The sequence below is a fragment of the Mus caroli genome, chromosome 2 (assembly GCF_900094665.2).
Source record: "Mus caroli chromosome 2, CAROLI_EIJ_v1.1, whole genome shotgun sequence".
Taxonomy (NCBI): domain Eukaryota; kingdom Metazoa; phylum Chordata; class Mammalia; order Rodentia; family Muridae; genus Mus; species Mus caroli.
The window spans coordinates 145,404,975-145,431,977 of NC_034571.1; the positions used below are offsets into that span (position 1 = coordinate 145,404,975).

A 27,003-nucleotide genomic window follows, 5' to 3' on the forward strand; every position below is an offset into this window, starting at 1 on the left:
CTAGTGAGCGGAGGCCTCTCAGGAGCGGAGGATGACGGGTCCCCACTCAGCAGGAAGGTTCCAGGCACGCAGGGTTCCTGTGCACATGGCAGCTCCTGAGCTGGCCCATTGAGGCCTGAGTCACTGGGGCTCCCCGCTGAGAGTCTGCTCAAGATCCCCTACCCCTCTACCCCCACCCCATCCCACCCCCTTCAGCCGCATCCAGAGACTCCCGTGCCTCCACGGCTTCCTAGGTATTTTCTTTCCATCCCAACACGCCACTCAACCTCAGCTGCTCTCATCTCCTACAAGGTGAGTCCCCTAGGCCCGCAAACTCCCACAGCTGCTTCTCTGACTGAGTCCCTCTCCCTCCTTTTCCAGAGCTCACAACCCCAGCTTCTAAATCAACCTAACTTTGCCGCTTACTCGGCTGCCCTGCAGGTGCCTTGCTCTCCCCAGAGTGCGTTTCCAGGTCCTTCTTCAACTGGCCCATCCAGGTTCCCCCATTACAGTCTTCAGGACTCTGAGGCTGTTCTGGTCTCAGCAGACTAAATCAGCTGCTATCCCCAGCCATGGGGAAAGCCAGCCAGATTCCATCCCGCAAAGTCCTCATCACCCCGGTCCACCTGGCAGCTGAGCCAACCTCTTTATCTCTTCTCTCACTGAAAGATACTTTGGGTACCTTAAGGCCTAGGTCAAAGGTCAGTTCTCTGAGGACTTTACAGACATTCATGGGTTGAAGATTGGGAATGGCTCTGGGGCCTCTGGGGCCCTGAAGTGCAGAACTGGACAGACAATTCTCAGAACCCTACTCAGAGGGAAGCATAAATAACCCTTCCTTGCAGGGAAACGCCCTCCCTCAGGAGCAGGGGCTATTCCAGGCCATTAGGATGCAAAGTAAACCAAATACACAGAGCCCTGCTAAAGTTGTCACCTTGAGGGAGAACACTGAAGCAGTACTGTCTACCCCAGCAGATAAGGATGACAGGAAGATAGAGAGATGGGGACAGCATCCAAGAGACCTCAAGGAGGTCTCTGTGAAAAGGTGACATTTAGCAAAGATCGTAAGAAGACCGAGCTTGCCAGCCACACAGAATCCTGGGGTCAAGGCGGGTGTGGGGTTAGCCAGTGCAAGGGCCCTGGGGTCTACTGCACTTGCAAAATAGCAGAAGCCAGCAGGGTGTGGCCAGATGGATGAGGGAGAATGAAAAGCTATAAAGACAGCAGGCACAAGGCCAGTAGGTAGCTAGCCAGACACACGGGGCTCTGGGACTTCCACCCTTACGTTGAGTGAGGTGGGGTTTTGTGGTTTGTTTCTGAGCTGAGTCTCACTATATTGCCCAGGTTGTGTTTAAGCTGTCCTCCTTCTGAATGCTGAGGGTCACATTACAGGTATGTGCTAATAAGTCCAGGAAGAAGGTAAAAGTCCTGGAGGGCTCTGGGCGGAACGATAGTGCCTGGCTTTTGCTTTTCTCGAAGTCTCCTCTGGGTGTATGAGTGAGGAAGAGATCCTCTGGCCAGAGTGGAGGTGGGAGCCAGTAGTAAGCTAATGCCCCTCCAGGCTGGTCAGGGCTGGGGACAGGGAAGGAGGCACAGATGTGGTGGTGCGCGAGATGCTGAAGACAGCACCAGGAGTTTTCAAATGAGACAAAGATAAGATGAAGAAGAAAAGGGTAAGGAGACAAAGATAAGATGAAGAGAAAAAACAAAAAGCAAACAACAACAACATCAAAACAAAACAAAACAAAAAAAAAAAAACCCTTCCTAGATGTGATGTGGCTCAGAAAGACAGGGTACAGGGGCCAGATGTGACAGAGGGGCTGAGCAACAGGGGAGGAGAGGAGGGGGCACGACTTGGCTTTCACAACCAGATTTTTGCTCAGCTCTGGATTCTGCAGGACCACCAGTGGATTCCCTCTGTGCTGCCTCACTTTTCCTATCTGCATCAGAGGAGCCCCAGGTCCCCGGAGTTGGCCAAGAGAAGTGAAGACTTAGAGGTTGGTGACCTTGTCCTCCAGAGCCAAGCAGCTTCCCTCCAGCCTCCCAACCCCCTGAGGCTGCCCAGGCCAGGCCTGCAGCTGCAGCTGATCAGGACCAAGAGAAGGGGAAAGGGGAGGGGGAGGGAGGGAGGGAGGATGGCATCTGCCTCCCTAGGCTGGGCCAGCAGGTGGAAGGGCTGATGGAGGTCTGGAAGCCTCAGAATGGCCCTAGGGCAAGGGCTCTGTAAGCCTGGGGTGGGCGGAGGCTGAGGACACTCTGCAGCTACCCTCCCACAGCTCAGACAGAGCCAGACAGAGCTCTGGCGCCTGAGCCCTGCTTACTGGGGGGGGGGGGGGGGGGGGGGGGGGGGGGGGGGGGGGGGGGGGGGGGGAGGGGGAGACCCAGGAAGGGCTTCTGACCTCTCTAGTCCCAGGTTTCAGGGGACACATTAATTAATTGGCACATGGTAGGGGCTTGGGTGACTGGGAGATCTGCTCAGACCCTGGCCTAATAGCTTAGTACTGGTGGATGGGGCACTCAACAGGACCTACTAGGTTGTGGTAAATCTCCCCTCCCCTCCACCTTCCTTGCACCCCGAAGAGGGATACAAAGGAAGGGGCTTCACTCAGTTCCTGCCACGTTTGCCAGACACCCAATGGCACAGCACAGAGATGCCTCCGACACAATCTCAAGGACCAAACCCTGGCAGCTGCCTACTGAGTGCCAGGGATGGGACTGGGCTGGATCTCCACCTCCACAGTTCTATTGGGCATCCGTGACAGCTTTCATCACTGTCTCCATTTTCCGGATGAGAAGAGTAAGGCTCAGAGAGCTGCGGCAGAAGCTCACTTTCCCTGCCACTTGCTGCCTGCCGCAGGCTTCATGTGCCTTGGGATGTGAGCTTCACACCAGTCCCACAGGTGAGGACAGAACAGGGATGCAGCCCCTTGGCCCTGTGGCTGCAAAGCCTTTGCCCCAGTCTCACCCAGTATCTAAATGCGGTACTTACTCTAACAAGCCAGTGGCCACAACAGGCTGCAGCCTGGCTTCCTCCCACCCCTCTGCCTCCTTCGGTGCTCAGGGGCCAGGCCTGGTTTTCACACTAGCAGGGTGACCTTGAGCACATTCCTCAACTACCGTCCTCAAGGACAGCAGCCGCTTTCCCAGGTTGTCCAGGTCCTGTATCCTTTGCCTGATTTCCAGACAAGGAAACTGAGGATTGAAGACCCAGGCAGGACACCTGGGAACCTGTAGGTACCACCGAGATCCTGTCCATGGGGTCTAACCTACTCACGTCTAGTTCCTACTCACGTCCTGTCCCAGAAGCCTCCATCCTGCCCTAGGAATTGGGCTTTGGACCTGGGGGTGGGAGGGGGCTGTTAAGGCCTCATCCTCCAGTCACTGTCTTTTACTTCGAGTCAACTGGCCAACAGGGACACACCAGAGTCAGGATGGCCACTTGGGCTAGCCTGGCTATAATATCACACACACACACACACACATCACGAGCAGCACACCACCAGCCAGCCAGGGCTTTCTATCAGAACCTCACACACAGTCACACCATGGTCTGCCAGCGCAGCACCCCAGGTGCTCCCACATCTGCCAACACAGCCGCTCACAGCCGCAGACATCACAAGCATACTGCCTCCCTCCACCTGCATGCACCCGTACCCCGGCATACACACACACACTCCCGCCAGCATCCTCCGCCAACACGCTGATAGGCATACCCACGGAGCTGACGTGTGTATGTACACTGCGCACATATGTTCTAGCCCATGGTCCCACACTCATGTACAGTGTCATCGGTGGTATAATCTCTAAGATAAGAGCTGCCTCTGAGAAGCCAAGGCTTGTCTGAAGCCAGCACCTTTTGTGCCCGAAAAGCCCTAGCCACAGGTCTCCACACTCCAACTGCTTCCAACCCACCCACCAGTGGCTCCCAGGAGCAGTTTCAGGGTCTGGCTTTCTGGACAGGAAGGTAGTGCCTCGGGTCACAAAGGAGAGGGCGGACTACTTAGCGGAGGAAGAAGAGTACACACTGTCCCCACCACAGAGGAGCAACCCAGAGCCAGAGAAGAGACCTCAGAAAGTCACGGCCTGGCACTCAGCATCCAAATGGCACTTAGCTCAAAAATGCCTCCCCAAGGTTCTAGGACCCTGTTACCCAAATTATGGACGCTTAATTAATAAAAAGGCTTCCTTCTGCCACTCCTGAGAAATATAAATGGGGCCTGTACCAGACACCACTGTCAACTCTGTCCCCAAAGTCCCCGGAGACCCAGGGTAACAAGAGACCTTTCTCCCCCAAGCTTTTCCCATTGTGTCCAGGAAAGCCCCAGACATCTTACATGGCACCAATCTACAGTACCAGACATCTTGACCAGAGGGATTCTTCTAAACAAATTCAGACTAAAATGTAAGGGCCTATCATGAAAGGCTTAGACATTTAAATTAAGTTAGGTAGCAGTATTCCTCAGAGTCAGAACAGAAATGTATATGTGACAGTACCCAGCCCCAAGGCCCACCCACTCACTAGTATGGCCTAGGGAAATTTCCTAAATTCCCTAAGCTTCAGTTTACCTCTCTGTCGGGTGATGATAATAGCAGTGTTGGCCTCTAAGCTGCTGTGAGATTTCTACAAGCTGAGGTGGCATCTCACTCAACACAGTGACAGGCACACAGTAGACCTACTGAGAAACAGGTGCCACATGGGCTCTGGCCTTTAACCCCAGCACTAGACAGACATAATCAGACAGAGCTCTGCAAGTTTGAAACCAACCTAGTCTATACAGAGTTCCAGTCTAGCCAGGGGCTACACAGTGAGACCATGTCTAAAAGAGGGGGGAAAAAAAGAAGGAGGAGGAGGAGAAGGAGAAAGGAGGTAGGAGAGAGGGAGAAAGGGAAAGGGGGACGGGGAGAAGGGGAGAGAGGGGGCTATGATGAAAAGGAAAGAACACTGAGGGAGGGAGGTATCCCACTGAAGGTCAAAGCCTGTTGTTGTTACTCAGTGGAAGCCTGTTACAGTGTTACACTACAGCATTAGAGGCCCTTTCCCGCCCAGGCCAGTGGCCGCAGGTGCCAAAGGTTTACACAAAAGCTCTGGGGAGGAAGACTTCAGACTGTGAAAATGCTTTCCACTAAATGAACGTCTTCTGCAAACTGGGAAAAGACCACCATTAGTCAATTTGGCCAGCACAACACCTGGGGTCCAGCTCGCAGAAGCCTGGTGTTGACAGTGAAGTTGGGCAATCACCGAGGGGACCCTGGAGGAATAGGGCACTCATGGTGGGATTCAGAGCATGTGCTGGGCCCAGGAGAGACCATGGTGGAACTCAGAGACCTGTGCCCCTGATCCTAACACTCCACCAATGGAGCCGCCTCTCCCTAGGGGCCTCAGCTTGTGTACTGGAAGTTGATGCTCTTGGGCTGAGACAATTTCTCTCCAAAGAACCTTGGGGTTCTCTTGACCTGGGAATTGGCAGCTGGCTTAGGGTCCTACCCCAGACTAATCTGTGACCCTCCCAGGTCCCAAGGCCAGTCCCACTCAGAGGCCAGGTGGAAAGAAGAGGAGCGGGCCATGTGGCTGGAACAGAATCCGAAGGTCTTCCCTCCAAGGGGTTCACTTCCCCTGCTTTTGCCACCAATGTGGTCAAAGCCGGCCAAACACAAGAAAGTACAGCCTAGCCAGGCTTTGCCCAGCCAGAGGCCCTGGCTAGCTCTTATCATAGAAAGATCTTATCCCCATGAGCACCAGTGAGGGACTCCGCCCTCTCTCAGTCTTCTGCCTGCACCTTCCACTTCCTGTGACAACCTGCACACTGAGACCAGCCTGCCTCCCCCAAGCTAGGCGGCCCTCCCGCGCCAAGCCCCACCCCCAAGTGGGCCCCAGCTGCAGGAGGCCCTGCTGAGTGTAATTCCCTGCGCCCTCCTCTCTGCCCTGGCCCGTCCGGACAGATTAAGCCTTTGTCACAAACACACCCAGAAAAGCTCAGGGCCAGATGGGACAGGACAAGTGTCAGATCTTAGACCCGAAGCCCGAAGCTAGCCTGGAAGCTGGGAACCGGCCCTGACCACAGCTTCTCCTAGAACTGTAGGGGGAGGGAAGGGGACCTGAGGAGGTTAAGAAGGCACACAGGATGGTGACTCCTCAACTAAGAAGCCATACTTGGGCTTATCTCTTGCTCCCCAATTCCCTGACATTTCCTGCCAGCCTTCCCTCTCTACATCACTTAGTTAGCTGTACCTGTCTTTCCCGCTAGTCAGGTGTCCCAGGAGAAGTTGCTCACCCACCCCAAATGCCCAGTGTAAACCTCAAAAGCCTGAGGACTACCCCCAAGGCCTGGAGACTCCAAATAAATGTCACAGACAAAGGTTTATAGCCCAATGACCTTCACAAAAACCTACACAAGACAAAACTACAAAATCTCCACTGACACCAGAAGTAAGGGCAACTTCAACTCCATGTGCATGTCTGCACATGTGTGTGTGTGTGTGTGTGTGTGTGTGTGTGTGTGTGTGAGTAAAGGCTGAGAGATGACCTTTACATCTTTCAAAAAAGGTCCCATTCAGTCCCTCCTTGGAAGAGGCCACGGCTGCCTCAGAATTCCCAGCAGGGTCTGCTTCTTAGACCAGCTAAAAGGAAAATGGACCTGGAAAAATTATAACGGCACCCGAAGAAGAGACCTGGTGGTGGGGCGGCAACGCTCTGGGCATCTCCAGTAGCTGGCTCTGGCTGGCTAGGCAAGTGGCAGGTAACTAACAGGTTCTCTGGAGACAGGCAGGCTAGGCAAGCAGGCATGGGGAACTGGAGGAACAGGCTGTCACAGGAGGGCATGCCTGTTGTGTTTGTCATCCCTCTGGCAGCCTGGGCAGGGAGGCCTGGGTCCCCGGTTCTCTGCCTCCCAGGCAGGTGGTCCCCTGGGGGAAGGTTTATTATTGGTCTTGGGGCCAGGGTGGAGGCTTGTCAGGTCCCTGCTGTAAAAGGCAAGTGAGGTAGACCTAGTGGGCTTCGGGAAAGATCTGAAGCAGCTAGCTAGCTCACCCAGGACCCAAGCCCAGGCCTAGCACCATCTTCTGCAAGTGGATGGGAAGGGGTGTTCTGGCATTGGCAGCTGTGTGGAATAAAGGGATGGACAAACCATCTCATGATTCCCACACCCTAAGGAAGTGGGTGACCCACAGAAAGACAGCAAGCCAGGTGTGGGAGCACCTCCCCTGAACCCCAGTAGTGGGTGGACTGGGGATCCTGCCTCAGTCTGAAAAGGAGTTGGGGAAAGACTCTAAGCTGCTGGGAAAGGTAGCCAGGAGAAAGATGAGGTGGGGACTGACCTGGAGAAGCCCTGAAGGCTTAAGGCAGGGATCTAGTTAACAGTCTGGTGGGTGGCTGCCCTAGGAAGAGCCACCTTGATTGGGGGGTGGAGGGGTGGACGGTCCTCGTGATGGGAAGAACCAAGTGGAAGTCCCAAACTGGCAGGTGGGAAGGGGTGACAGCTCACCTGCCCTTGAGGGCAAATGGACAGTGATTTGGATGGGGGAGGATCCTTGATCCATCGGAGCAGGGGACAATGACCCAGACTCCCTGGGTTTGAAGAGAGTGTCCATTTATTTGGGGTTCCGTAACCCACGCTGTAGGGACTCGGCCCACCCTCCCGCTCCGGGAAGCAAGCGGGCGCGCCCCTCAGCCCTGCCCCCTGTTCCCCGGCCGGCCGGAGGCGGCAGCGGCGCAGATGGGCTGCTGGCGGCCGCAGCGGCAGCGGCGCGGTTATCAGCGCTCCTCGCAGATGGGCCGCCAGCCCTCTGCGCTCGCGGCTCCCACTCCCCGCGGCCTGCAGCCCCGTCCCCTGGGCGCGGGGGGGGGGGGGAGGCGCCTCGGGCTCCACTCTGCCTCCTGCCTCCCTCCCTCGCGGTCCCCTCACCCCGCGGGCCCGGCCCGGGCGGCCGCCGGAGGGGGAGGGGACAAGTGCACTTTTCGTAACGACCGAATCAATTGTGTGTGAAGAGCCCGCTCCGGCCGGGGACAGGGCTGAGCGTGGGGCGGGCGCGCCGGACGGGGGAGGAGCGCGGAGGGGGGAGCGGGGGAACAGGGAGGAGGGAGGCCGGCGCGGGGCGGCCGGGCTCTAGTGCTCCGGCCGGGCGAGGCCAGGGAGGGGCGGCGGGGAGGAGAGCTAGGTTGGCCCGACCGGGCCGGGGACCGAACACACTACCCGAAGGTCTGGGCAACGGAAAGTTCAAAGCTCAGCAGCGCCCCGAGAGCAGCCGCCCCCCCCAGCCCCCACCCTCTGCAGAACAATGAGGTCCCGGAGGGGGGAGCCGCGGGGCCCAAGCCTCACGCCCTCTCGGGGCGCCCCGAACCGAAGGGGATGCCCCCGCCCGGCCACTGGCCACCAGCCTCCTCCTTTCCCGGGGCTGCGGTTACCCGCCCCCCTCCCCAGCGCCAACCCGGCCGGCCTGGGAGACGGGGGAGGGGAGGGGATGAATAGGTCATGCCGCCCCCGTCCCAGGGTGGGGGGAGCGCGGAACCCGGGGGGCGGCGGGGACGCCCCACCCACCCTTGGGAGGCTGCTCCTGCGCCAGGCTGCGGCTCTGGCTGCCCCTCCCCGGGCCAGTGCCGGGTGGGGTCGGGGCGACAGTGCCAGGGCTAGCCCCCTCCCCTAGTGCGGGGAGGCCCAGTGGACTCCCCGTCCCGCCGCTGCCCCTGCCTCCCCACCCCCGCAGCACCACCCTACACACACACACATAGATACACGCGCGCGCGCGCACACACACACACACACACACACACACACACCGCCCAGCCGGCCCGGGGGCGGGAGCGCGAGGCGCCCGGGACAGGCGGCCTCCGGGCGGGAGGGGGGGGGGAGGCTGGAGCTCCGTAGCAGCCGCCTGCTGGCTGGGGGGAAAGGGGGAGGGGAGGGGACGAGAGGACAGAACACGCTGGGGTGAGCAGCCCGGGACAGCCCGCCCGTCACGGCCATGGCCCGAGCAGCGGCGCAGAGGGGGGCAGGGACGCCCCAAACCCCGAGCGCTGCCCGGGCGGGCCAGGGAGGGCTAGTGAGCAGGGACGCGCACGCCTCGGGTGGGCTAGACACACGGACAACCCCAGAAACACACCATTCGGACACACATCCACACCCCCACCCCGCCCCCGCCCTCCCCAATCCCGGCCACGGGACTAGCCCGCGGCCGCCGCGCGCGCACTCACCGAGCCCGTCTTGACCGGCACATACACCACTTGGCCCATCTTGGGTTCCCGGCCGCTGCCCAGGCGGAAGCCCTTGGAGCGCACCCAGAACTGGAACTTGCCTTTCTCGCCCGCCGCCGGGCCGCTGCCCGCGCCGGTCCCGCCGCCACCCTGCAGGACCTCGGCGATCCGCTGGTATTTGCTGCGTGTCACTGTCTTGGTTTTGGCCGAGTCGCCGTAGGTGCGCAGGCACCAGTCCCGGAACTGGCGGCCCAGCTCCGAGTCCCCGGGGCTGCGCTCGCGCTCCCAGCCCCCGCGCAGCAGCAGCGTCGGCTTCGGCATCCTCCCGCCGCGCCCGGCGCCCTCGGGGGCGGGCCGGCCACTGGGCCGCCCGGTGCTGGAACTGGGCTGGGCTGGGCCGGGCTGGGCAGGGGCGCGCCGCGGCCCGGGCTGTCCCGCGGTGTGGCTCTGGCGCGGCTGCTGGATGGGCGCGGGCGGCGGCCGGACGCGCGGGGCTGCGGCGCGCTCTGTCCTGCTCGGGCGGCGGCGGCGGCGGCGGCGGCGTTGGCGGCGGCGGCTCCGACTCGCCTCCTGCTCCGCCTCCTCCTCCCCCCGGCCGGGATGCAGGAGCGATGGAGGCAGCTCCGGGCCCGGAGGTGCAGAGGGGGCGGGCCGCCCCGCGGGCGGCCAGGGGAGGCGGGAGGCGGGGAGCGGCCCCGGGCGCGGGGAGCGAGACCGAGCCTGGGCGCGGGCGGCAGCGGTGGCTGTCAGCTTGCGCGGCTCATCCTGCTCCTGCTCTGGCTCCGGCTGGGGCTCCCGCTGCTGCTGCTCTTCCTCCTCCTCCTCCTCCCGCGCCCGCCTCCACCACGCCGCGGGATCCCACCTGTTAGAGCGGCGCAGGCTGCGCCGCCGCCCGCCCCCCTCCCTCCCGCGCCCGCGCGCCCAGCCCCGCCCGGCCCGGCCCCTGGGGGCGCGGGGGCTGCTGCACCCGCAGCGGCCGGGAGGGCAGCAGCGGCAGGCGCGCGGTACCCAGCTAGGGATCGCGTTCCATCCGGCTGGTCCGGCCCACAGCCTGGAAGGCCGCACTCTGTCGGGACGGGCTGACTGTCCCGCAGGCAGTAGGGCACAGACCATAGCCCAGACACTGGCGTCCCCAGCCTCCCCGATTGGGTCGTCTTAGCCGAGGTAGCCCAACCCTGGCGGTGTGGGACAGGCTCCTCTCCTCCCTCCTGCAATTGGCCTGACCTCTCTGGTGTCAGTATGGGTGCCAGAATAGGAATGTTCCCCCGGGGGGGGGGGACCCCAAGCCACCACCCTTTGGACCCCCAAACTTTCTCTCCTTCCACCTCATCTGAATTCCCCCAAGATTGGCCGGCCTTGCCTTAGTGTAGGTGGGGGGTGGGTAGCCCCAGGCCCTATAGAAGTCACCTTGTCCGGTGGCCTTCCTGGTGCCAACCTCACTGAGCCTCTGAAGACCTTGAACACACCCACAAACCCATTCTGAGAAGCCTGACCTTCCCGGGTGCACCTTGGCCTAGAATCCCTTAGAGAATAAACTTAGTGACCTCACGCCCCCTCCCACCTGAGCAGATCTGGCCAGCGTAGAACTTCCTCCTCCCCTATGAATTATAAGCATAAATAAAGGTTCGAGTCAATCCTCGAAGATTTCTGCCTTCCTTTCTTATCAGGGCATAAGAAATTACTGCATTATCCTTTCTGCTGTCCCCTGGCGGCCACCCCCATGCCACCAGGCCACTCTTACAGACACATTATCACTCAAGAGTTGAGTCCCAGAACAGGATCATTTTCTGCCTAAGAACTCCAAGGTGCCCATACCCGAGTCATTAAGACAATTGTGTGCCAGGACCTGGCAGCTGTGAAGCCATCCCCATCTTAGAGAAGGGGGCCTCGGGATTCGAGAGGTGGTCTGATCTACTCAAGGTCATGAGAAAGAGGGAGATGGGGTGTGAGTTTCGGCTCAGTTCTGCCTGACACCCGCTACCATTTCACACACAGGCCTCCCCTCTCAGGTGGGAGCTACAGCTCGCTCCCCACACCCCTCCAGCCAGAGTCTCCAGATGCTCAGGGCCCATATCTGACTCATCCCTGAATTTCCCGGCCCTGGTACAGCATCTGGCACACAGTAGGTGCCAATAAATGCTGGGAAAAACCTAAGGGGTCTTCCAAGTTCCAACCTCTCTGTATGTCACATAGATTATTTTTAGATAATTTACATTTCCATGTTACTTTATATACGCCAACAACTCCACACTCACTTTTCCTCCTCATCTTCCCAAGATCTCTTTTTGGATCCCTGCTGCTATACCCACTTTAAAGAGGTGGCCACTGGGAGCTGGGTGTGGGAATAAAAGAGGCAGAAAGATTGAGTTCAAGGCCAGTCTCCATAGCATACATAGTAAGCTTCAAGACAGGTTGGGTTCCACTGGGGATCAGAGAAGGGAAAGTTCTAGCAAAAGATGACCAGTCCTGGAGTCTAGGGGCTTCTACATGACTTTTCAAGTGTACAGACATCCATCCCTCCAGCTGGCTCCCCACCCCCACCCCACCCCTAACCCCCACTCCCTACCCCCAACCCCCCCACCCTTCACCCCCGCTAAGAGCCAAAGTGTTCTGCCTGCCAGTGCTCCTGATCATTGAATAAGGGGGTGGCGGGGACATTGTCTCAGTCCACCAAATAACCACTAAGCCAGACCATCTCTCCACCAGTCTAGGTCTTTGCCTGCTTTCCAGGTCCCAAATATCTACTTGTTAGTCTTGGACTGAGGTCTAGTATGTCTGGTGAGCTTTGTGCAGACGTCAGACAGACTTGGAATCGAATCCAGTTGGGATTTGAAGTAGCATACTCAATGATCCTAGGCTCCACCCCACAGCTTCCATTTTTGCTGGGTGGCCCCAACTTTATCAGCTGTGGGTTAAGCAATATGTCATGGATAGAAATACTAAAGATACTAGATGTAAGGATATCTGCCGTATAAGGTACTCAATGAGGGTCCTCTTCTTCATGGGGAGCCACAAAGTATTAAGGGTGGGAAATGACATTTACTGATACTTTTTTTGGTGTTTCATTCATTCGGCAAACATTGGTAGAAACATGGTTGTGGGATTCTCACAGCCCCACTCTCCTGAAACTCCTCAGTGGGTGGGGCGAATGGCTTTCAAGCAAACCAGCTGTCAGTCATTGAAATTGCGGGAAAGGGGCCATGGTGGAAACAGCATACTATGGAGTACTATGGAGTAAATAATGCAGGAAGTGGCTGCTATTCTTAGGGGCTAGGCAGGCCCCTCTGAGGAGGTAGGCTTGGAGAGGTGCCTTCAATGGCAGGTGCCCTGGAGCCAGTCATGCTAAGATCCAGGCAAATAGCCTTCCAGGCAGAGGGAACAGCAGAGACAAAAGCCCTCCTGTGAGGTGGGGCCAGGAAGATGGCTCAGCCAGCTGGTGAAGGTGCTTGCCGCTGATGACCTGAGTTCAAGCCTCAGGACCCACATACTAGACAGAACCAATTCCCGCAAGCTGCCCTCTGACCTCCACATGGCATGTCCCACTGCCCTCCCTGAAATAGATAGATAAATGTAATTTAAAAAAATTTTAAACCAGACATAGTAGCACATACCTTTCATCCCAGCACTTGGGAGGCAGAGACAGATGGACAAACTCTGTGAGTTTGACGCCAACCTGTTCTCCAAGAGAGCCAGGACAGTCAGAGCTATGTAGAGAGATCTTGTCTTTAAAAAACAAAGCAAAACAAACAAACAAAGCCGGGTGTGGTGGCACTCGTCTTTAATCCCAGCACTCGGGAGGCAGAGGCAGGCGGATTTCGGAGTTTGAGACCAGCCTGGTCTACAGAGTGAGTTCCAGGACAGCCAAGGCTACACAGAGAAACCCTGTCTCGAAAAACCAATAATAATAATAAAACAAAAATTCTAGAGAGTTCCAGAATAGTTTTGTCTTAAACAAACAAACAAACAAACAAACAGACAAACAAACAAACTATTAAAACCCAAAACATTTTCCTAAAGATCTTTGTAAGAAAAATATCTTCTAGAGGCTGGTGAGATGGCTCAGTGGGTAAGAGCACCCGACTGCTCTTCCGAAGGTCCGGAGTTCAAATCCCAGAAACCATATGGTGGTTCACAACCATCCGTAATGAGATCTGACTCTGTCTTCTGGAGTGTCTGAAGACAGCTACAGTGTACTTACATGTAATAAATAAATAAATCTAAAAAAAAAAGATTAAAAAAAAAAGAAAGAAAAATATCTTCTAGAAAGCAGAATTGGTGAGCAGAGAAGGGTTGGAAATCAGAAATTTTGTCTTTTGTTTTCTGAGACAGTCTTAGAAGTCCGTGGCTGGCCTGGAACTTGCTATATAGACCAGGCTAGTCTTGAACTCCCAGAGATCCACCCACCTCTGCCTCTACCTCTGCCTCCTGAGTGCTGGGATTAAAGGTATGTGTTCCTATGCCCAGAAGACTGCAGGAGTCTCAATGTCCAGGGGGAGACTCTGGATTGTATCCTAGATGCATAGGAGCTAGTTAGAGACTAGGTATGGAGGGAGTGAGGGGAAGAGGGGAGCTTCAAAGCTATGAGATCTGAAGCCTGGGCTTCTCCTCATTGCTTCCCAATATCAGGCATATATAGCCTCTTGTCTCAAGAAGTGCTGGAAAGAGACTGAAGAGAGCTGAATCTTGGGGGTGAGGATGGTCTTCTAACCCCACACTCATCCCCGGTACTGTGGAAACAGATCTCTGGAACTCTGGCCTGTTCCTGTCAACAGCATCCTGCCCCCAGAGGATGCTGGGTCAGGGCATCTCCCCACAACTGCTCCTCTCTTCCTCTCCTTCCAGACCCCTGTCAAGGGGACAAAGGAAGTTGCCCATTAGCCAAAGACTAGTGAAATGCCCTGTTTGTTTTTTTGTTAAGGTGCATTTATTTTATTTTATGAGTATGAGAGGTTTGCCTACATGTATGTATGTATACCAGTTCCATGTAGTGCCTACAAGAGGCCAGAAGAGGGTACTAGATCCCCTGGAACTGGAGTTGCAGAAAGGTGTAAGCCTCCACGTGTGTGCTGGGAACAGAACCCACATTCTCTACAAGAGCAGCAAATGCTCTTAACCTCTGAGCCATCTCTTCAGCCCCTATCTGGGGTTTTTTGTTTGCTTGTTTTTCTGTTTTGTTTTGTTTTGTTTTAGTGAGGGAGGTTGTTTGTTTTAATTCTTGGACCAGATGTCCAAACCCTAGGCCTATAACCCCTTCCAGTTGGGCTAGCAATGGGTGAGGTCACTCAGCTCAGTAGACAGATCAGCTGAATCCCAGAAAAGGTAGGAAGCTGGTGGACAGAGCAGCTGGCTTTGTCTTTCTTTGATTACCTGCCTGTCATTGAGCTGTCCTATGTTCAGGACAGTGAGAATATAAACACACAATGGCCACAAGGCCTATAAGGCTGTTCTGGGAAGTTCCTGGCTTGGGGTCTGAGCCAAGAGATTCAGGCCCTGACAGAGGCCCACTCCCCTGAGAGCTGGAAGTAGCTAGAGCCCGGCCTGACACCACTCTTAGAAAACACATCCACCTTGATATCTCCCTGCCAGTCTGTCTAGCCACCTGGCTTACTACAGGCTCACCTCATCCAGAAAAGCCTTCTCGTCCCTCAGTTGACTCAAGGACTTCTTCTGGTCACTGATGGACCACTGGACTTTCCCCAGTCTTGGCTTGAACCCACAATTGCAACATCCTCTACTTTCTAGTACCCAGGGTAAAGTTTGTGACTTAATAAATAATTATTGCATGCACACATGCATGTGTAAATGAATGAACTGGTTCTTGAACGAATGAATGAATGAATGAATGAATGAATGGGTTCTCAAAAAGGAAATGTCAGACTGAAATCTACAGTACTTACCACCATACTGGTCTTGTCACACCATCCACATTTATCGTTCTCCTAACCTTGCTCTTGGTGACATAAGTCCCTTATCTGTAGGTTCAGTTTTAAAGGCTGGTAAAATGGGGATACTGATGATAGCCCCCTCCCCCTCTCAGGGCTGTGTGCAAATGAGCAATTGCTCAGTGCTAGCTCCGGCTATTATTATGTCCACCAACCATTCATTTGGACATTTGCTCCAGTATCTTCTATGTCAGACAGCTATTCAGTGTGGGAAATCAGTAGTCAGTGAGCCGGACACTGCTCAGCCTCTGTGGCACTAAGCTGGCTTTTTTTTTTTTTTTTTTTTTTTTTTGACATAAAGTCTCAAGTGTCTCTAACTGGCCTCATACTATGTATCTGAGTATGACCTTGAACTTCTTTCTGACTCCATTTTCAAGTGCTAGGAGTATAGGTGTGTGTGGCATAGGAATTCTCTGTTTACTAAGCTACATGCCCAGACTGAGATTTTAAACTCAAGGGCCTTCAGTAGACGGAAGTCTTCATGGCAAAGAATAGAAGAGAGATTAGGTCTCTGCTTCTTCGGTGACCTGGGCTCTATGGGTACACAGTCAAGTGGGACAAGCTCTGCCCACTTTCCCAGGCTCTTGAATTCAACAGCCACCTTTTTAGAAGTTAAAACTGAAGGAGGCCGGGCAGTGGTGTTGCACGCCTTTAATCCCAGCACTTGGGAGGCAGAGGCAGGCAGATTTCTGAGTTCAAGGCCAGCCTGGTCTACAAAGTGAGTTCCAGGACAGCCAGGGCTATACAGAGAAACCCTGTCTCGAAAAACCAAAAAAACAAAACAAAACAAAAAACTGAAGGAGATATGGAAAGTAACTTATTAGGGGTTTCATTCAAATATCACTTCCCTGGAGGAGTGCCCTCTGCCCTGTTGAAAAGTCCCTTGGGCACTCCATCCCCTGCCTGCTTGGTCTGTCTTTCCAGACTCAGCATCTCCCTCCACTGTGACACCTCATGGGTGACTTGGGCTGTCCCACCCACCAGGATATGTGTTCCAAAGAGCAAGGACTCTGTCCTGTCCACTGTGGTATGTACAATGTTTATGACAGTGAAGAGACGAAGGAAGCCAGCCAATAGAGAGGCTCACACCTGTAATCCCAGCACTTGGGAGACCCAAGTAGGCCGATCATGAGTTTGAGTCCAGCCTGAGCTACACACTCTATCTCAAGCTCCCAAGTGAATGAGCCAGTGAGGAAACCTGAAATGTGTGCGCACAGTCAGCCTTGTAATGGAGACTTCTGATGCAATGGAGAAGCAAGGCCAGCAAGTCATTTCCCCTTCATGCAGCCTCAGTTTCCTCATCTGTAGAATGGAGCCAAGTGCCTGCTTGGCAGAAGCTTTGTGAGATGCCATCCCAACATGGGACAGATGGGTGTGCCATCAAGGTGACAGATGGAGCCCTCAATGGGTGAGGGGAGGCTAAGAAAAGGGGCCTGGAGGTTTCCTATGGGACACAAAGGAAGCTGACACTGGATCTGTCCCGTCACCTGAACTCACCGGTAATTTATTGATGCTGGACTCCAGCACCCAGTGGCATGCCAGGTCAGTTTCACAGAATGGGGTAGTGCCCTAGGACTCCCTCTGCCTCATCCCTGAAGGCCTGAGGTGGGGAACATGGGTCTGATTGGCACTAAAAAACTGCCTAGCGAGGACCCCTCCACACTCCCCACTGTGTGCCAGGCACTGGGGAGATGGGTCCCTGAGTTGCCTGAGTCACACTGGGTAGAATGGCTGTAATCGAACAGATGCTGAGGACTGCTGGGAGCATTTTTGTGTTGTATGCAGCTCTGTTTATTCATAGGTCAGAAAGTGCCATCCTGGGAAGACCGACTTCTGGTTTTTCGAGACAGGGTTTCTCTGTGGAGCCCTGGCTGTCCTGGAACTCACTTTGTAGACCAGGCTGGCCTCGAACTCGGAAATCCGCCTGCCTCTGCCTCCCGAGTGCTGAGATTAAAGGCGTGCGCCACCATGCCCGGCTTGAAGACCGACTTCTGGAAGGAGCATCACACAGCCAAGTAGGCTGCAGGAGAATTCAAACCCAGATCTGCCTGGCTCCAAGCCCCAAGCTTATGTGGTGTGGCTAGCTGAGGGGTATGTGAGACAAATGGCTCCAAGGAAAGACCTCCATGCCGGCCTGCTGCTGGCATGCCTGTGATCCTGGTTCTCAGGAGGAGCGCCATGAGTTTGAAGCCAGCCTGGACTACGGAGCAAGTTCAAGGCCAGCATGGGCTTCAGAAAGAGACTGTGTCCCAGAAAGGAGTGAAAGAGAGGGAGGAAAAGGAAAGGGCAGGGGAGGGAGAGAAGGGGGAACAGAAGGGGAGGGAAGGAATGAGGAGGAGAGGAGAGTCTGTGCTCAAAGTAAAGAAGCCTCGTCCCACTGATGGCCTCCCAGTCCCTTGCGGGGTTGAGTGGAAGGAGGAGGGGGTCATATGTTTCTGACAGGGAACGGGTGGGTTATAACTTGGGAGGGGGCCATGCCCAAGTGGGGTAGGGGAGCATGGCCCCTGAATGGGCTATGACAATGGTTCTCAACCGTCCTAATGCTGTGACACTTTAATACAGTTCTTCATGTCGTGGTGACTCCCAACCATAAAATTGTTTTGTTGCTACCTCACAACTGTAATTCTGTTACTGTTATGAATCCTAATGTAAATATCTGATATGCAGGATATCTGATATGTGACCCCTGTAAAAGGGTTGTTCAACCCCCAAAAGGGTCTTTGAGGTTGAGAAGCACTGGGCTATGGGAAGTCATGGTTGATGGCTGAGCAAAGAACCATTCTTTCCCCAGCCTGGGAGACTCAAAAGGGACAGCCAGTCGGGCTATTGGCATGTGGCTTTCGATGTGGTCCAGTGTCTATCTCCAGCTTAACATCCATCCAGTCTCCTTACCCTGTGGGCATTCTGGACTTGTTCTGATCAGGCCATCTCCATATTCTCCAGAGTTTCCTCGACACAGGACTCACACCATTTCCCCAGGTTTGGTGACTCTGGCTAGCCTTGCTTTCAGATCCAGTTCCTTGAGGAATCCATTTCAGTTGTGCCTTGACCTCAGAGCTACAAGGTGGGCTGGGCAAGGGCTGTCTTCCAACCACAGGGCAGCAGCTCTTGTGCATGGTAACTGTGTCACTCACCACCCCCCCATCCCCATCCTGCACTGCATCCCATGTCCTGTGAGAAATGTTTCCTTCCCCATCATCCCCGCAAGGCAGACCTGAGCATGACCAGAGGTCCTCCTAGACGCTTGAAGTCTGATTGAACAACGGAGCCTTAGATTTAAAAGCCACGACCGAAGCCCTTTTTATATCCTTCCACCTCTTGGGGCTGGGTTTCTTGCCACCTGAAAAGTCTGGTCTCAGTGACTTTGCCCCAGTGTCATGGAGTACAACAGGGGGTGTATTTGAGAAAAGAGACCCTAGGGGTTACTGTAGAGAGAAAACTGTTTCCTGTGCCTGGTAGCTCTGAGACACACAGTAGGCCCTCAACAAATTATGCCAGGCTCACTGTGATCTTGGCCTTCTCGGGCAATACTAAGCATACAGGTTCCTGGTCCCCCAGGAGAGTCATGGTCCCTAGAGACAAAGCTGCCAGTGCTAGGCCCAGGATTTCAGATGTAGCAAGGCCTTGAATTCCGGCCCTAGTGTGATTTAAAAAAAAAAAAAAGAAAGAAAAAAAAGAAAAAGAAAAAAAAATCTGATTTAGATGGGTTTTCTTCCTGAGTCTGTGCAGCCCCGAGGCAGTCGGCGGCCTCTCCCTCCAGCCTGATTGAAAAGGCTCACTCTGTTGTTTAGCTGAGTGGTCTCTTCCTGCATATCATTCCACCTCTCTGAGCTCGGTTTTGTAGGGTAGAGCACAGAATAGAGAGGAGACCACAGGAGAGCTGAGGCCCTGGGCTCTCTCTCCGCTGGAGCTTGCTGTCTCTGGGCCCCAGGAAGTGTTTGTCCTTGGGCTGTCCAGAAGGACATTGTCCCTAGAGAGCTCTTTCTAGAGGCTTCCCACTGACAAACAACGGTCTGCTGCCTTCACCCTTCACCCCCACCCCAGTCTTGGGTTGGGAGGGGTCTCTGAGCCTCCTACCTCACAGCTCACTTCAGATGGAGAGTCAGACACCATGAAGTGCATCACAGTGATTTCCCACATCCCCAGCAAGGAAGATGGAGGCTCAGCAGCTAGGTAGGTTTCACTTGGACGTCAGGAAGTACCACTTAACCTTGCCAGACGGCTACAACCCGGATAGTGTGTGACATTAAGAGCCTGAAAGTGGGAATCAGAGGCTGTGACTACATTTTTGCCTTTGTCTGTACGTCCACCGATGGGGACTATTTCTACTTGCCACAGAGGCTTGGGATGAGACAGCAGGGTGAGGCTGGAGACTGCAGCTGGATCAAATAACCTCTCTGGGTTCCTTTTGCTCTCTGTGTAGAGCAGATTCCTAGGGACAGGCCTTGCCTTGGTCTTGGGCCCAGGGACCCATCAATAAAGTGTTCGCCCAGGACCCTGGCTCTGCCAATGGCTACTCTCCCTCTTCTTGGGCCACTCGTGAGGCTGAAAGACCAGGGCAGCCAAGAAGCTTTGGAGTTAATCCTGGGCCTCCTGATTTATTGTCAACCTGGCCAGGTTCTTAACCCAATAGAGTCTCTGTTTTTCTATCTGTGCCATGAGTCACTTAGAAGGGTGCCCCGACCCCTCTCTCTCGGTCTGGAACCCCTTTAATCTGCTCTCCTCTGCGTTTCCTGAAGGCTTCGGGTCTGCTGAGACCCTGTCTGTTTGCTGGGGTTCTTCAGCTTCCTCCTACCTTAGGGTCTTTGGCATGCCCTCCCCTCATGCTAGAGCTCCCAGACTCCCACGGGGCAGGCCCCACCTGTATAGCCCAGACTTCATGCTGTCACAGCCACATGAATTCTGGGTTGATGATCCTTCGCTATGAATTCTGAGAGCAGGGACTGGCTCTGCCTGATCCCAGCCCCATCCCCAGCGCCAGCCCTGGGCAGACGACCAGCAAGCAGCTGGTGAGCCAATGGATGGATGACCTCCTGACCTTTGGAGGCAGGGCTGGGTCAACTCTGCTCACTAGGTACCTCTGCAGAGGGCAGAGGGGATCTAGCCTTGGGGCAGAGTTGAGGCTGCTAAAAACCTACCGTGTCCCCATACTTCAGGGAGCAAAGCGGGACAGGCTCCTTCAGAAGGTAGAGCCATGACGGGAAGGCTGTTTACGGTGAACGCACCCACCTCTCTGCTCTCTCAGAGCTTCCTGCCTTGTCTCGGGAGGCTTGACCGAGTCCTAGAACTGTGCGAGACACACACATCAACTCTGTTTGGGGGTGTATTGGTGGGAAGAAAACCACACAACAAGGGAGGGTGTAAAAACAACCCCTCAGGGTGGGAAGACCAGTTTACAAAGGTGGAAGATGAAGCCAGAGCAGGGATGGATGAACACTGGCAGCCAGGTGTAGTTTTTTTGTTTTTTCTGAGACAGGGTTTCTCTGTATAGCTCTGGCTGTCCTGGAACTCACTTTGTGGAACCTTGCCTGCCTCTGCCTCCCAAGGACTGGGATTAAAGGCATGCGCCACCACGCCCGGCTAGGTGTAGTTCTTGACTTCTGAGGGCTAAGGGGAAAGATCCCTGCCTTTGACCCAAGGGCTCCTGGCTTCAGATTACATCCCACAGAAGGACTCACAGGAAGTGCCCTAAAGGTCTGTTTAGCAGATGGAGACAGGCTGCGGAGTTTGAGCCCCAGCCATGCCACTCACGAGATGTATGACCTGCTTGCTCTCTTTCACTCTTGGCCTCTTACCTCACCTGAAAGATAGAAGAAATCTGGGCCAGCAAGACATCAGGACTCAGGACTTAGAGCAGGGAGTAGCCAGAGACATCCACACTCAAGCACCATCCTGACCACCAAGCCAGAAACAGGAGCCGTGGGCACCTCATCCTGAACCAAGGCTCTGGGCTGACAACTCTTGACCTCATGCCCCTGGGCCCACTAGACTGGAGTATGACAGGCACTTCAAAGAATCCAGTGTTCCTTGGATGAAGGGGCACCTACCCAGAGTCCCAGCACTCCAGAGGGTAAAGAAGGAGGAGCCCAAGTTCAAGGCCATCCTGGACTTCAGTGTGTTTCCTTGAGTTCTCTGTACCACCCCTGCTGTTCTATGAACCAGGCCCTTTGCTTAAGCCAGATCACCTGTGTGGAAGCCTGTGGCCCACCTGCTGTGATTGTCAAAAGCAGAGGTAGCATCCAGAGTGGCTCCTGTGGTCTCCTGGCTCTAAATGGCCCAGGGGGACTAAGGTGCACAGAGGTGTTGGCCCAGAGAGTAGATGCCACCAGCCAGTGTGACCAGTGAGGCTCAGGACCTGAGAAGCGCAGGCAGAGCTCCTCTTCCTGACTGGACATCAGCCAGTGCTGCTTGTCAGTCACACCGTGTGCTTGCCAGGTTCTTGGGGGGCCCAGAGCACTCAACAAACATGAAGTATGGAAACAAAATCAGAGTAGGGGAGGGGCCTACCCTAGGGGCTTCACCCAGATCTTTTGGAAGTTTTACTCTCCAGGTGCCAGTACAGGTACGTACCTACATTCCACAACACCAGTAGGACGTGCCTGTGGGAGACCTCTGAAGGCAGGTAGGGCTACAGGGAGGGCATATCAGGCACTTTACCCCAGATCTCACCAGATAAGAAAGAAGCAGTGGAGGCCAGGGAGCCAGGAATCCCTGGCTGAAGCTTAGAAACTTACAGACCCTCTTTTGGAATCAAAGGGACTCGGTCTCTCTTTCTTACAGATAGAGAAACAGACAAGTGAAAGGATGGGTTAGCTACATCTGGGACTACAAAATCAGGAAGACACAGAACAGAGGCCTGCCTGCTAAGTGAAAAGGGTCCATGGTCGGCACAAAGAGCCAGAGGCTGAGAGAGGCAGGGTGTGGGTGGGGGAGAAGGAGGCTGATACCAGGCTAAGTAAGTGGTCTGGACTCTGGGCCAGAATCATTTGAAATGATTGGTTTGGAAAGGTCTGGACACCGTCTGGCTAACGCAGGACTGATATGTGTTCCTGCAGTCCTATCCCAGGAGACAGGGACAGTCTGAAAGTTTGAGGCAGTCAGGACTACATAGTAGAATGCATATGACATATATGCATATGTCATATATGGTATATGGGGCACTGCTGGTACTGCCTGGCCTGCAGGAGGGTGAGATGGATGCCCAGAGCCCTGGCAGAGCCATGGCCCTCTCTTCTCTCCTTCAGACTCACTTGCCTACTGTTGACTCAGAGGCTGCTGGGCATCTTCGTAAGATGCATTTACACCTGAACCCCTAGTCCCACCTAGAACCTGCTTGGCCCAGACCATCCCATGCCAGTGACCACTGCCTGTCTCTTGGCTGAAGCCTACCGCGCTTGACCCTGCCTTAACAGCAGATCTAGCCACAGACACTTCTGACTCTGTCTCCCCACTCCAGTGCTACCTCCAGTTGAAGCCACAGGCAGTAGCTTCTGCCTCCCTTGTCTCTTCTGACCCACAGCTGGCCCCACGGTGACTCACCAGAAGGAGACCACTAAAATGAATCATACCACCAGCTCTCTGCTCCAAAATCCCCTGTGTGACTTCCTACCTCTCTCAGAATAAAGTCATCTGCCTCAGTCCCCGGGGCTCTCATGCTCTGGCCTCCTGTCCTGCATGGCCTTTGTGCCCTAGCCTCTCACCCTTGTGGCCCGCATTGCAGCACAGCTCCATAGCTCTCCTGGACCTAGGCATCTATCTGCACGTGGCATCCTCTGTTTGGCATGGTCTTCCCAAGGCCAGTGCTCTGTCATACCTGCATGTCAGTCAGCCACTGTCTCCTTCTCAGGAGGCCTGCCTGACCTCTCTCTCCATTTAAGATGATAAACCTGGGGTAGGGGGTGTGGCTCAACAGTAAAGTGGCTGCCTAGAACGCACTAGGCTACGGGTTCCATCTCCTGTACATCATACAGATCTTTCTGGAAAATTCCACATTGCTTTCAGAAATCCTGTTTCATTGTCATATTCATTCTGATTTTCTTAACTCACACACTCCAAAGAATGTTAGCTTCTTGAGAATAAGAGTCTTTGAATCACTCAGGCTCTGATTAGCGTTGTCCACGGTGGGTACCTTTGGGAAGGAACTCCATGTTGCTCAGCTCCTCTGAACCCCTGAGGACTTCTCCTAGCAGCTAAAGGAGGACTACCACTGAGACACAAGAAACTGGAGGTTCAGGGGCATTTGTGTGACATCACAAGGCCAAGTTACAGTAAGGCAGGCCCTAGACCCCAGGCCCAGCCTCCCCACCATGCCTCAGCATGGGCTGGGAGCAATTCTGAGCAGCCTATATGGTCATGGCCAAGAGAAGGCTGGCAGCAGGAACCAACAGCAACTTGAAGGAGGCAGTGTGGCGTAAGAAGGCATTGGGAAGGGCTGGCTCCATTAGGCTGCTGCCCAGTCCTCGGTGACAAAGGAAGTCAGCAGGATTGAAAATAAGTCTGCATTTTGGGAAGTGAAAGTGGGTGCTGAGTGAGGTTCACTCAGAGGAAACCTTGGGCCTCCTAGAGAGGCCAGGGGATGTGGGCAGCCTTGCCTCCTGAGCCTGGGGACTGTGGGCTAGGGCTAGGCTCTGTCCTGGCCATATCGATTCAGCTTGCTGAGCCTTGGTTTCCTTTTCTGTGCAGAGCCTACTGAAGCTCCTGCCTCACTGGGACCCGGAGAAGTAGAAGACCAGACCCTGAAGGCAAGGCTTCCAGAGCTGCCTCTGCACTTCCTTCTCCAAGGAGCCCCCCCCCCCCCTGTCTCGTCTCAGAAAAAGACTCCCCCAACCAGGATCACCAACTCCTCAAATTGCCTCTTGCTTTCTCTGCATGTGTCTTCCTCAAGAAGAGCTGAGATAGCTTCTGGGTCTTCATGGGGTCCTTAAGGCACAGTTTAGGGACCTGACATACAGGAAGTGTCCCACGCTGGGGTCCAATAGGGGATGTGAGGGCAGACACTGACAGATGCCCTCGAAGCGGCCAGCCCCTGTCCTTAGAGGTCAGCTTGGATTGTAGTAAGAGGAGGTTACCAAGGGGTAGGATTCATGTTTGCCTGGGTGAAGTTTATTTCTTTTCAAAATGGAAGAAGCACTTGGAAAGGAGACTCACAGCATCTGTCCCAGGTCAGTGAGACGTGTATCACAGAGCACTACCCTCGACTGGCCAGAGTGTGCCTCAGCAGGGCCGCCCTGTTTTCCCCAGCCCCTGCCCTGGTGGGAACTAACTCTAGACACAGAACGTTCCCCCAGTGTAGGTGCAGACTCCTCCACTGCTGAACTCAGAGAGCTCTGGGGAAGGTCGATGCCAACTGTCTGCAGGGGTCCCGATACCATCCAGGCTTCCAGAAGGATACTAGGAAGGTTAGGCCATTTGCCTACAACAAATTAAGTCCAAGAAGGGAGGGTACCCAGCCTTCTTGACTTCCCATGTCAGGGTGGAAAACATGCCATCTGCTCAGAGCTGCTGGTAGCTCGGAGGGTGGGGGTGGGGGGTGGGAGAGAGTTGGGGGAGGGCGGCAGAGCATGCCTGGCACCTAGAATCCTCCCGCAGCAACAAGCAGGACAACTTCTGACAGGGATGAGAACAAAAGGGTCTCTCGGGACACCCCTCCCTCTCTGAGTCCTCACCCTTACTGGCTCTCAAGGGCTCCCAATGTCCCTAAGAGACTTCAAAGCAGGGAACCAACTCTGAGAGCCCCAGGCCTCCCTTCCTGCCTACCTTATGTGTGCCCTCTTGTAGGCTCAAGTGCCCTGTGCACTCACAGGGGTGGGAGGGGTTGTCATACCCTCACTTGGATGTTAGCTTTGGTCAGTCTCTTCTCACAGATGGACAGACTCTTACACCTGACAGACAGGACGCAACATGTGAAAGCAGCAATTCCATAGGCTCCCAGCCCCAGGAGGGAATAAGAGGCCTGAGGCCACTCATCCCCTCCCACTGCCACATCCCTGACAACTTGTCACACCAGCCTCCAGATTGGCACTAGCCTGCTCTGTGCACTAATCTGACCCCCCCTGACAAGCAGATGGAGGAGACCTCAGGGCACTCACCCCCACTACTTGGCTGTGTGACCCTGGGCAAAAGAATTGACATCTCTGGGCTGCGGGGTTTGGTCTATGAAGTAAGGAGTGTGGCTAACTACCCGGGCCTTGAGTTCATAATGTTCTTCTTTTCCCTTTCTGTCCACCATCCTCCTGGCAGCCTGAGTTTCTTGTGTTGATACTGATGCCCTGAGCTCCCTTGAACCCAAAGCCTATTTCTTCAAGCTGCTCGGTGCCTCTTCAACTTTGCCATGCTCCCTTCTGCACCTGCCAAGTCTCCCCTGGGCACTTGCAGGACCCCCTCAGACATCAGATTGATCACTCCACTTTAGGCACAATGTTGGTGGCTAGTCCTTTCTGAGAGCACAGTGCCTTCTGCCCTGTGTTTGGCCCATTATGAAACCTGTGGCCTGCTAGCAAGTGCCTAGGGCCAAGGCCATTTGTCAAGTGCTGGTTTGTCCCTCAGAGTAGTGTCAGCACCATCCCTCACATCACCCACGGGCCAGCTCTGGTTCCCTGAAGCTTCTCGCGGTCTCCCCCCTTCCACTTGGCCTTGCCCTCTGTACTCTATGGCGCTGGTGTCTTCAGGACGATGTTCCCAGTCAGAGTAGCACGGAACCCCCTCCTTCTGGCTGTTTCTGTACCCCCATGAGGAGGAGCCGTCTCTCTAACAGGTGCTACTTGCCTAGACTCAGCCTCAGCCTGCCATCACCGTGGTGTGTAGGGGTCCAGCCCAAGAGCTCCTGGGTCAGCATGAGATCCTGTAATGGCCCTAATTCACAGCAAAAACCATCTTGGACTCTCTAGGTGCAGGGTGCCAAGAGTGGAGCAAAGGAAGAAACCTGTGACCTTCCCAGGCACACTGGAAGGAGGGAGGGAATTCCTCCCAGGTTTCTGCTCTGCTACAGTTCTGCCTCACTGCCCCTGGCTACCAGCCCCACCCCTCTCTGTCTTGTCTGTCCCCTCCACAAGCACTTGCCCTCCAGGAAGGGCAGGCAAGGGCTGTTTGTTCTGTCCTGTTCAGTCCCCAGCACCGAGGACAGTGCTAGGCAGAGGAAACCCTGGTTAAAGCGAGGAGTGGAGTCCTCACCCGCCCAGGAGAGAAGACACAACAGCAGATACTTGAGTGTTAAAAAAGCAGAGTGACCACAGACTCTCCCCAAGGAAGTGGCATGGCAGAGGCCCAGCGACTTGTTCCAGAGAGGAACATTCTAGTACAACAGGCAATAAATGGGTGCAAAGACCCTGCCGCCTGGCCCATCCTGGATGAAGCAGAAAGCAGGGAGAGTGGTGGGAAGCGAGCCACTCCAAGGAGGACAGAGTGAGCAGGTGAGCAGAATCAATGTGGAAGGAAGACAGAGCCTCCCCCCACCCCCGCCAGAGTAAACTGAGGCTAACAGAGCTCTAAGTACCCGAAAAACAAGGAAGTGTCAGATGTAAGGCTTCTCTCTGCAGGGGGCCCCATGACTCTGCTCATTAATAGCTAACCAGGGCGGGGCCCTGCTGAGCTAAGAAGGGGCTGAGCCCTGAACTTTTGGGGCAAAGCCCAATAACAAGTGAGGAGATGACCTCCTCCTCTTGCAAGATACCATCTTGTCCCCTCAAGCAGGGCCATTGCTGTCAGATGAAGTTCGATTTTATAGTCATACAGACTGCCAGGACATCACCAGTCAAGGAGACAAAGACTAACGGTAGTTGTTGGCCAGTTACACCACTTAGAACCTTTCCAGGATTAGGTCACAACTAGAACCCCAGAGCCCTGCCCTCCCCAGCATCCCTGCAGCCCCTCAACACCCCTTGATAGCCAGTTACCCCA

General features: G+C 55.0%; 1 protein-coding gene across 2 annotated transcripts in view; it reads right to left on the bottom strand.

Annotated features, from left to right (window-relative positions):
* Positions 1-9,690, bottom strand: part of Nol4l (nucleolar protein 4 like) — a 121,977-nt gene extending 112,287 nt beyond the window's left edge. Inside the window, exon 1 of one of the 2 annotated variants that reach the window (XM_029474306.1) lies at positions 9,167-9,690. In XM_029474306.1, the coding sequence (XP_029330166.1) occupies positions 9,167-9,487 (321 nt within the window). In that variant the 5' untranslated portion in view covers positions 9,488-9,690. The remainder of the gene's footprint in view (positions 1-9,166) is intronic. The other variant, XM_029474307.1, reaches the window with a different exon arrangement.
* Positions 9,691-27,003: the final 17,313 nt, after the last annotated feature.